Source organism: Colossoma macropomum, unplaced genomic scaffold (genome assembly GCF_904425465.1).
Source record: "Colossoma macropomum unplaced genomic scaffold, Colossoma_macropomum, whole genome shotgun sequence".
Classification (NCBI taxonomy): Eukaryota; Metazoa; Chordata; class Actinopteri; order Characiformes; family Serrasalmidae; genus Colossoma; species Colossoma macropomum.
The window spans coordinates 1,167,127-1,178,829 of record NW_023494787.1 but is presented as its reverse complement, the minus strand read 5'-3'; the positions used below and the strand labels follow the sequence as shown (position 1 = coordinate 1,178,829).

At 38.2% G+C, this 11,703-nt stretch overlaps 1 protein-coding gene across 1 annotated transcript; it reads left to right on the top strand.

The window, feature by feature from the left end:
- Window positions 1–8,219: 8,219 nt before the first annotated feature.
- Window positions 8,220–9,158, top strand: LOC118804825 (putative olfactory receptor 13C6). Its single transcript, XM_036565457.1, has 2 exons — window positions 8,220–8,673; window positions 8,878–9,158. The coding sequence occupies exons 1-2, from the start codon at window positions 8,220–8,222 to the stop codon at window positions 9,156–9,158; spliced, it is 735 nt and encodes a 244-aa protein (XP_036421350.1).
- The last annotated feature ends 2,545 nt before the right edge of the window (window positions 9,159–11,703 follow it).

The following is an 11,703-nucleotide window of genomic DNA, read 5'->3' as shown; positions in this document are numbered from 1 at the left end:
ATTAATAAATTAATAACATAGTGACTATATAAGATTATACAGTATTGCTTCAGCTTAAATCATTAATAGTGAGGCTAATAGTGTCAATTTTTGACATTTAATCTTTTTCTCCAGTAATATGATTTGTCAGTCCTGTTGTCACTTTCATTTAGTCAAAAAAACAACATGATTTAATGACACAAAGAATTTATACATTTTTATTTTGTCAGAAAATGTAATTTTGAGCAAACAAATGTATGGCAAACTGGATAGGAATACACAACACTTCCGTGGCCTTTTATTTTTCATCTGCTGAAACAAATTCATAATAAAGCCCTCCAAATTCAAAATATACAAGTATACTGTCATGTGAAGAAATAACAAAAATCCATGACATGAAGAATTTTCATCATATTTGCACATATAGAGATCTAGTTTTCTTTTAATCAATTTTTGTAGACACAAGTGTTGACACACAATTGTGTTGTGATATTTCAATTGTGTTGATTACAAAATTGAAATAAGCAGAAATTCATTTTTCTTATTTGGAAAAAGTCAGTACACCCTTACATATCATTACTTTAAAGTTGAATTCGGGTGCACCCACCCAGTTATTAAGAGAAGATCTTGGATAAACCTGTCTAATATAAACCTGAGATATCTGCTCTGGTTTATTCTATGATATTGGATTGTGTGGTATCATCAAGAAATGGAATGGCTGCGTCAAAGCCCAGATCGAACTCCTATAGAAATGCTGGGAAGGAATTTGAACATTTGGGGTTGTACTTACAAAACGAAAACTCAAATATTGCACAATTCAATGAGTTATGCATGGAGAGGTGGGCAAAGTGTTCTTTCAGTAGATGTCAGAAACCAGTAGCATGTAATAGATTAGGTTCACGCTTGACAAAGAACCTATTTACACTGGGCTGAGTGGATATTTACCTGATGGTGGAGGTTGTTGAATGTGAATATATCCATTTTTCAGATACTTCAGGAGGAGCTTTGAGACATGTTGTAGACACAGTTGGGCCAAATGGAGAAACACCTGTATTAGTGTTGTATATGCAATGATATTGCATCTGCAACTGATTGCATATAACATGAGATTTGACACATTATTCAAATTAATTACCTATGGGTGTTCTGGATGTGTTACGCTATAACACTTAAATTCTGAACCACCACTGTTGACAAGCCTGCAGCACAGCAGTGCTGTAAAGATGGCCAGGAAGGTAAACTCCAGCAGACCTACTTTAGACCCTCTGCTGGTCTCCACAACTACTGGTACCAGTAAAGTTCCTGGCTCAGTCTCTCCACCTAGCCACTGAATGTGGGATGGTGCCCAGATGTAAAGCTGATGTTGACCCCTAGACATTCAGGTAACACTTCTGCACCTGTAACATGAATTTGGTCCCTTAGTGTAGTATTTTAAGGCAGGCTAAAATTATGAAAGAGGAAGATGGCTTCTGCAGTTTGGAGGGCATCGAGAAGACTGAGATTTAATTGTGACCTTAAGGACAATAAAGGTGTGAGGGGGCACAGATAAACTTTTACTTGACTTAGGTGAATACCTCTTCAGCTGCTGGAGAGCCTGCATGGAGCACCCTGAGGAGTCCAGTGATAGTGCTAAAGTTCATGATGACTCGTCATTACAAACTGAAAAAAGTCCAGAAACCACTGAAACTCCCTGATTTGTTCGGAGCTGAGCCACTGCAGCACGCCTTAAACATTCTCCATGAATAAAATTGATGACAATCTAGAAAAAAGATTAAATGGTAACCGTGCTTTCTAACCTTGCTTTGTAACTGACCTTTGTAACTGGGCTATGTTACTGAGCTTTATGACCAAACACTAAATGCTGTTGGGTAATTTATCACAGCACAACAAAGCTTAAAATTTAGAAATGTATGAAAAACACCCATTCATAATTTCTGTATGATGACATCCCAATAACTAAGAAGACCAAAAATTACATTTAAAAAATAAAAAAACACTATAAAAATTAACTAAAAAGGGAAAGGTTATGAAAGAACTTTAAACTAGCTTGAGAAAGCCAACTAATAGCATTAAAATGTTAAGGAGTTTTAAGGCTGTTGGTGGTGCTCATTTAAGTGGTGCATAGGTGTTGTTAGGTGGTTGCTATGCTAGCCCAGGTATTTGGTAAGGTGTTTCTAAATGGTTGCTGTGGTAACACAGGTAGTCACTAGGGTGTTTTATAGGTGGTCTCTATGGTACCTGAGGAGGTTGTTAAGGTTTTTGCTAAGTAGTGGCTGGTATCCCAGGTGGTTGCCAGGGCGTTGCTAGATGGTTGCCAAAGTGTCCCAGATGTTGTTATGCTGTTGCTAGGTGGTAGCTATGATATCGCTGGTGGTTGCTAGGTTGTTATTAAATTATTGTCATGGTATCCCAGGTGGTTGCTAGGTTGTTGTTAAAATATTGTCATGGTATCCCAGGTGGTTGCTAGGGTGTTGCTAGGTGGTTGATATGCTATCTCAGTTGGTCGCTAAGATGTTACTAGGTTTTTGCTATGCCACTCTAGGTGGTTGCTAAGCTGTTGCTACGTGGTTGCCACGGCGTTGCTAGGAAGTTGCTAAGATGCCCCAGTTGTTGCTATGGTATACCAGGTGAATGCTAAGGTATTTGTAGGTGGTTGCTATGTTATCTCTAGTGGTTAGTAAGGTATTGCTAAGTAGTGTCAGTGATATCCCAGGTGGTTGTTAGGGTTTTGCTAGGTGGTTGCTATGATATCCATAGTGGTTACTAGGCAGTTGCTTTGATATTCCAGTTGATTGCTAAGTGGTTTCTAAGTTATTGCTAGGTGGTTGCTAAAGTATCCCAGGTTTTGCTAAGTGGTTGCTATGGTATCTCAGGTGGTTGCTACGGTGTTGCTAAGTCATTATCATGGTATCCTAGATGGTTGCTAAGGTTTTTCTAACTGGTTGCTCTAGTACTTAAAGTAGTTGCAAAGATGTTAGGCAGTTGCTATGGTATCCCATGTGGTTGCTTAGGTGTTGCTAAGTGGTTACTATGGTATATCAGGTGGTTGCCAAGCTTTTGCCAGGCAGTTTCTATGGTATCTGTGGTGGTTGCTAAGGCATTGATAGGTAGTTGCTGTGATATGCCAGGTGGTTGCTAAGTGTTGATATGTGGTTGCTATGGTGTTGCTAGGCATTAGCTATGTAGGTGTGTTTTGTGAGTATATGATGTGTGTGGAGTGTGTGTTGTGTGGAGTGTGTGAGGTTGTTTGGAGTGTGTTGTGTGTGGAGGGTGTGTTGTGCGGAATGGGTAGAGAGTGTTGTGTGGGGTGTTTGTAGTGTGAGGTAGTTTGAAGTGTCTGTTGTGTGGATTGTGTTGGAGCAGGAACACAGGAAGTGGGGGCGGGGGTTGCAGCCGCACCCCTAGATATCAGGGTTGGTTAATTGCAACTGCTAAAAAATATCTGAACTTGAAATTAGTTTGATCATAGTAAAGAGAGGGTATCCTGATCAGATGCCTGAACCACCTCAACTGGCTCCTCTGAAAGTAGAGAAGTAGTGGCTCTATTTTGAGCTCCTCCTGGATGTCTGAGCTCCTCACCCTATCAAGTAGAGTGCAGCCCACCACCATGTGAAGAAAGCTCATTTCCCTTCTTGTATCCGCTATCTTAGTCTTTCAGTCATTACCCAAAGCTCATGACCATAAGTGAGGCTTGGGATGTAGGCCAACCAGTAATCAAAGAGCTTTGCCTTATGGCTCAGCTCCCTCTGATCTCTTCATCCCTCTTCCCATCACTTGTGAACAAGATTCTGGGATACTTAAACTCCTCCACCTGTGGCAGGTCCTCTCCCCTTATCCTGGAGTGGGTATGCCATCCTTTTCAGGGATAGGACCATGGGCTCAGACTTGGAGGCGCTGATCCGCATACCAACCGCTTCACACTCAACTGCAAACTGCTCCAGTGAGCGCTACAGGCATCCATGTAATGGAGCCAAAAGATCATCATCTGCAAACAGCAGAGATGCCACGCTTTGGCCTTCACACATAATGACACCCAATTCCATGAATATGACAAAGATGAGTGGAGACAAGGAACAAAGTTGGTGGAGTCCAACACTCATACTTAACATCCTTGACTTAATGCCAAGTATATGGACAGCTCTCACTTCGCTAGTACAGAGACCGAATGGCTGTTACATTTATGAATCTCTATTGTCCTCCTAGCTATTCTCTCGATTTAAAGGCTTCAACAATCACCTGTCACAAATGACAGCTTCATGTACTACTATACCACAGAATTGAAGATATTTTTTCAAACTACCTACCTATCTACAGACAATACCTATATCTTTTGGAGGGGAGCTTGATTTTGTCTTTTGTAGCATCTAAGAGATGTCAAAAGAATAAAAAGCATAAGCCCCTTGAGTGTAGATTAACTGAATTGGAAAAATATTACATATCTAGCCCAAGCCCAAGTTCTCTCAAGGAATGGACGGCCACACATGCTGCACTGAATATTTTGCTGGCGCAGTACTCAGAGCACATTCTTAAATTAACCAGGCAGAAGTCTGGGGACAAACCTGGCAGATGTCTTGCTAATCGCACTTATTTTTCTTTCAAAAACGCCAGTCAAATGCCCAAATTACATTGCTTGCTTTAAAGTCTATGCCACTGGGGAAGGCCCTAGGGCCAGATGGTTTTGGGTGTGAGTTTTTTAAAGAGTTTAATAGCATTCTATAAGATCCATTGCTGGCTATGTTTAACCAATTTTTTGAAAATGTGATCCTACCTCAATAACTCAGGGAGGCCAATATTTCCCTTGTCCTTATAAAAGAAAAGTCCCTTGACAAATGTGCCCTCTATAGGCCAATAGCCCAACTTAACTCTGACCAAAAACTCTTTCCAAAATATTAGCCATGCGTTTGGAAAAAGTGCTACCCGATATTGTTAAGGAACACCAGATGGGTTTTTATTAAGGGTTGGAAATCCTTTGATAACATTAGAAGACTCCTTAATAACATTCAGATATCCCAGGGTTGCAAAGAAGGCATTTGACTGGGTTGAGTGGTCTTGTTTGTGCATATATTTGCTAGGTTTAGCAACTTTCCCCTTCACCGTGGAAATAGAGATGACAACCCTCTTAGCCAGTTGCTCTTTGATATTTTGCTATTGAGCCACTTGTTTAAGCAATAAGGCAGAATGCTCTAATATCTGGTATTCTTACTTGAAAGTAGGAGTGTAAAATTTGCATTTATGCAGATGATGCATATCAAGACTATAAACCTCTATTCCCTTACAAACAGCTTCCACTCCTCTGAGAAGGCTTTCTATATTGTCGAGTGTCTGTGAGGATTTTTGCCCATTCATCCAGAAGAACATTTGTGAGGTCAGACACTGATGTTGGACAATAGCGTCTGGTTCACAATCTCTGTTCTAGTTCATCCCAAAGGTGTTTGATGGGGTTGAGGTCAGGGCTCTGTGAGGGCCAGTCAAGTTTTTCCTCACCAAACTCACCCAGTCAGGCCTTTATGGAGCTGCTTTGTGCACTGGGGCTCAGTCATGCTGGAACAGGAAAGGTTCTTCCCCAGACTGTTCCCACAGAGTTGGAAGCGTACAATTATCCAAAATGTCTTGGTCTGCTGAAGCATTAAGATTCCCTTCACTGAAACTAAGGGGCCTAAGCCAACCCTGAAAAACAGGTGCATAGCATTATCCCTCCTCCACCAAACTTTACAGATGGCACATTGCAGTCAGGCAGGTAATGTTCTCCACTGCTTCAGAGTCCAGTGGTGGCATGCTTTAAACACACACTGTACCTCCCCCCTTCCCAACCCCATTTGACAAAGTGCATTTTGATCTTAGGCTTGTGTGAAGCTGCTCCACCATGGATGGAAACACATTTTGTGAAGCTCCTGAAGCACAGTTCATTTGCTGATGTTGCTTCCAGTGGCAGTTTGGAACTCTTTATTGAGTGATTCAACAGAGGATAGACACTGCACTCAGTAGTCCCACTCTGTGAGTTTGTGTGGCCTACTGCTTTGTGGCTGAGCTGTTGTTGCTCCTAGATGGTTCCATTTCACAGTAATAGCACTTACAGTTGACAGGTAGATCTAGCAGGACAGAAATTTCACAGACTGACTTGTGGCAAAGGTGGCATCCTATGTCAGTGACATGTTTGAATTCACTGAGCTCATCAGTACGACCCATTCTACTGCCAGTGTTTGTCTATCGAGACTACTAGGCTATGTGCTTAATTTTATCCACCTGTTAGTAATGAGTGTGGCTGAAACACCTGAACTTAATATTTAGGAGGAGTGTCCCAATACTTTTGTCCATATAGTGCATGTTCCGTCTACTTTTGAATGCCAGAAAGGCAGATTTAGATCTTTGAGGCTCTTTACCTCTCTCATTAAAATGAACACATTGCCCAGACTACTCTACCCCATACAAATGATGCCTATTTTGTTATCTAACGTTATTAAAGTGGATAAAGGCTGGTTGAGTTTTTTATCTGGAGCAAAAGGAAGCCTCAGCTGAAGATGGCAAAACTCCAAATGCCTGACTTAGATGAGGGCTTAGATTATCAAATGTAAGACTTTATCAATTGGCAGTGCACCTTCGGGTAATAGTGGACTGGCTTAAATTTGACCCAGTCCCAATCTGGCTTGACATTGAACCCTTGCAGTCCAAATGCTTTTTGTGGAATTTGTTATTTGTGATTTGTTATCTGTTGGTCCTCTGTACTAACTCTATTACTCTGAGTGAAGTAAGAGCCTGGAGATCCATCTGTACTATACAGGGCTGGACTCAGTTAACAAGTCCTCTTACTCCCTTTCTGGATTTCCCAGATTTTCTGTCAAGTTACCAGAATCAGAGTTTTAAAGAATGGCAATAATGATGTTAGATCTGTTTGATGGCCAGACTTTACTATACTTTCAGCAGGATAGTGACATGGTTTACAAAAAGGTGATTTTTTAGATAGTGGCAAAAAAGAGACACTTTCTTACCAAACAAACCACAATAACAACCATTGGTACCACTTCACATATAGAAAGGGTCTTGTCTTCACAAGTGTCAAAGAATTGTATTAGTGTTTTTAATACAGCCCACTCATCTCTCACTTTCCAAACTATTAAGGAAGGCTTGGTCATCTCGACTGACATCCTAGACTGTAATAATAACCAATTTTACTTAGTTTAGCATTTAACATTGTACATATACACTGTAACACCTGCTCTCAAAATAAGATGGATGCTAAAGTCTCTCTGCTCTGCTGTTAAATGCAACTCTGAGCTTGGCAGTTATATTCACTGTTTCTGATAAAGTGTGAAGCTACAAAGCCATTTGTCTGGTATTGTGAATGAACTGTGTACAATTTTCGGTGATCCAATAGAATTGGATCCTGTGTGCTTCCTTCTTGGTTTTCCAGATGGTCAAATTGTCAATATCAAACACAAGAGACTATTGAATGTATTGACATTTGACACTAGTAAAAACATTTTGGAGGATGTTGCTCCAACAAAAAGTCATGGCACAATCTTATAATGGAGTGTCTCCCGAACTAATACATTCCATGTATGCTTCGCACCTCAGTGGATCCCATCTTTAAAGTCTGGGACCACCCTATCTAGGTCATATTGGACCTATGTTGTCATCTCTTTAATACAAGGGTTTCCTAAATTGGCCTAGCCTGTCTCTGTTTGTTTCTACTGCAGAACCAGTTTTGCCATTTCTTTACATATTTGTTTATTTGATGCTACCTGTCTCTGTTGTGGGAGATGGTATTGTATTCTTACTTCTAAATTGTATCTAATAATTTTGTCATGTCATGTCACATATATTCATGTCACATGTCACTGCTTAAAATTTCAACACTACAACTTAAAAGCCTTTCCCACATTCCGATGTTAGCATGTGTGATGCATGGAGTGTTGTGCCTATGATTGTTTGGAATGTGTGTGTGTGTGTGAGAGAGAGAGAGATCTAAGCTAAAAACTGCTTAGAGGCAGGCTACACTTACCAATCAGTGAACCGCTAAGGAATATGTATCTGTCCAGTAGAGAATATATAAACATAGACACACAAAGCTGTTGTCTTCACCACAGCCTGTACAGCTACAGTACCTTCATTGTAAGGAGTATCTTCACTCTTATGAATAGAGTTTGTGATGGCTGACTAAACACATAAAAGACTGGTGTGAGCACAACCACATTACACTGACTAACCTGTTTTAGACATTTTGGGTGACTTCATGGAAATTTATGGATTATTTTTATAATGTTACATATTTATCTTTGGAAGGGCATGTGGAGTTGGAGAAATATAGATATGTTTATTTTGTAATTTGCCTCACAGTTTATACACTGATCATTTGTTGTAATGTTGTTGTCATTTCTATCATTTACACAAACAAACGTCTCCATGAGCCGATGTACATATTCATTGCTGCTTTACTTTGCAATGCTCTTTTTGGAACAACTACCTTTTATCCTAAAGTAATGAGTGCTTTTCTGTCAGAAAAACATGTTATCTCTCATGGAGCCTGTCTGTTTCAGGCCTTTTGTGCCTATACGTACGGAGCATCAGAATTCACACTGTTATCAGCTATGGCCTATGACAGATATGTGTCCATATGTAAACCATTACAATACGCAACTCTTGTCAAAATGTCCACTGTTAAAAAGCTCTTATTTTTCTGTTGGTTTGTACCTTCCTGTGAAATGGGCAGTTCAATAATACTGTCAAACAGACCGCTGTGTACATTTAAATTAAACAGAATATATTGTAATAATTTCTCAATTGCTAAATTAGGTTGTGGGGACATATCTGATATGAGTACATATGGACTGATTCTTTTACCCATTGCTGTCTGTCCACCACTGATCTTCATAATCTATTCATATATTAGAATACTTGAAGTCTGTTTACAGAATTCAAAAGAGTTCAGAAGAAAAGCTCTACAAACTTGCTTCCCACATTTTGTTATTTTCATTAATTTCTCTGTTACTTCATTTTTTGAAGTGATTAACACCAGATTAGAAGGAAGTGTACCTCATATATTTGCTATTATAATGTCAGTTCAAAATGGGGTCATCCCTCCTCTACTTAATCCTATTGTATATGGACTGAAAATGCAAGAGATTTTGAATAGGATTAAGGGAATGATTTGGAAGAGAAAGACACATGTCTTTGCAGACTGAAATCTGTGTATGACAAAATAATGAAAAAAATATTATCTATGGACTGAAACTACAGGAACTGTTGAATAGCATTAAGAAAATTGCAGCAAAACCGCTGTGTATTTCTCATAAGTCATTTTTCTGTGCCAAACAGTGAACACATTTGATTGCAGCCTGTGCTGAATGTGTAATCACAGATAGTCTAAGACATACCATGAATAGACAGCAGAGCTTTCTGAACAAAAAGGCCTGGAAGCATCAGAACATATTTTGCCCATTCATCAACACCTAACAGTAAATCAAGATACTTTGTCATGAGTAAAATCTACTCTTTAAAGCCTTATTTTGTGAACATCTGTGGGTTGGGGAGATAATTTTTTTTTATTCTGTTGAAATTATACTCAAACTCTCGTATTGATACTTATCTTCGTGTGAAAGATGAAAGGTCTACTTTCACTTCCAAAATTATGACCTTTTGGTTTGCATTCCATATTTATGTGGTTATGATTTTGTTAATGAAAGTTAGATAGGGTGAAATATTAAACCTGATACATCCATAGTCATAGTTCTGAAATAATACTATAGAATTGTATATATATATATATATATATATATATATATATATATATATGTAATGCATAAATATCACATATTACCCTAATCATTTATTAGTTAAATAAACTATGATTAATAATTTAATAATGTTTTGAATAGTGTTTTTTTTTCATAGGTTTTTAGTGTTTTTTTTTTCCTTTTTACCTTTGTCATTTAATCGTCTTCTCCAATAATATGATTTCCCAGTGCTGTTGTCACATTTATTTTGTCAAGAAAAGAACATGATTTAATAAAAAATCATTCTGTCAGAAAATGCAATTTTGAGCAAACAACCGTATAGTAAGCTGTATAGAAATATACTTAATACTTCAGTGGCCTTTTATTTTTCATCTGATGAAACAAATTCATTATAAAGCCTTAGAGATACAATTTCTAAATTTACAGATATACTGTCATGTGAAGAAATAACAGAAAATCATGTAGAATTTGGATATTTTCAGCATATTTGCACATATAGATATCCAGTTTTCTTTTAATCAATTTTTGTAGAGAAAAGTGATACCGTTTAGCAAGAGACACTTATGATTATACAACTGAAATAAGTAGAAATGAAATTTTCTTATATAAAAAAGTAAGTACACCCTTAATATCAGTACTTTAAATGAGTTCAGTTAAATTCAGGTGCACCCACACTCAGTTATTAGAGAATATCTTGGATGAACCTGTCTAATATAAACCTGAGTTATTTAGGGCGGTACTTGCAAAAAATAAAAATAAATAAAATAAAATATTGTCCAATTCAAAGAATTCTGCTTGGGAAGTGGGCAAAAATCTTTTTTCAGTGGATGTCAGAAACTTGCAGTTAGTATGTTACCTCAATAGTATGTGATAGATTGTTGGTTGACAAAGAGCCTATTTACATTTACATTCTGTGTGGGCTGAATGGATTTTTTTCAGATGGTGAAGGTGTCCAGTGTGAATACATCCAAGATACACTGCAAAAGGAATTTCTATGTGATTTCTCAGATACTTCAGGATGAGCTTTGACACATTACATATTTGTTTATTCGATGCTACCTGTCTCTGTTGTGGGAGATGGTGAGGGTTGAGGATGGTGATAATGCCCATTATTTTTCTTTGTATTCTTACTTCTAAATCTTATCTAATCTAATCATTTTGTTATGTCTGAGCTACTTTGTTCTGTGCTGAATCTGAAAAACGTAATAAAGATATTTAAAAAAAAAATGTAATGATGTCCCGCGATTTGAATAAATGGATTCAAGCATTATAACCCTCACTCAGAGAGCATTTGAGTTTGTGACTGTGGGCGTAACACAAACAGTTACTGCTCCACACTTCCGCAATCTGACAGGACTCAACTCTGTTGCATAAAGTTTGTCCAATGACAGAAAGAGCAAAGAAATCAGGGTGTGCATCAGTGGTTTCATGTGTCATTTATGTCAGCATTATGTCAACTATCACTGCTTTATGGCATGTCATGACAGATTCTATTTGATATAAATTATCAAACAAAAATTATAAGAAAAAAGACAAATCATTTTGCTTGATTTCACAGTTCATGTCACATATATTCACTGCTTAAAATTTCAACATTACAACTTAAAACCCTTTCCCACATTCCTATGTTAGCATGTGTGATGCGTTGAGTATGTGTTGTGCCTGAGATTGTTTGGAATGTGTGTGTGTGTGTGGTGTGTGATCTAGGCTAAAAACTGCTTAGAGGCAGGCTACACTTACCAATCAGTAAATTAGTCAGTGAACCGCTAAGGAATATGTATCTGTCCAGTAGAGAATATATAAAAATAGACACACAAAGCTGATGTCTTCACTGCAGCCTGTACAGCTACAGCACCTTCACTGTAAGGAGTATCTTCACTCTTATGAATAGAGTTTGTGATGGCTGACTAAACACATAAAAGACTGGTATGAGCACAACCACATTACACTGACTAACCTGTTTTAGACATTTTGGGTGACTTCATGGAAATTC

What these genes read in the sequence shown, in the direction of transcription:
- LOC118804825 (XM_036565457.1), top strand. Translation starts at nt 8,220, where the DNA reads ATGGATTATTTTTATAATGTTACATATTTATCTTTGGAAGGGCATGTG. An exon ending in CTGTTGGTTTGTACCTTCCT is followed by an intron (nt 8,674 to 8,877) that starts GTGAAATGGGCA and finishes GAATACTTGAAG; the next exon opens with TCTGTTTACAGAATTCAAAA.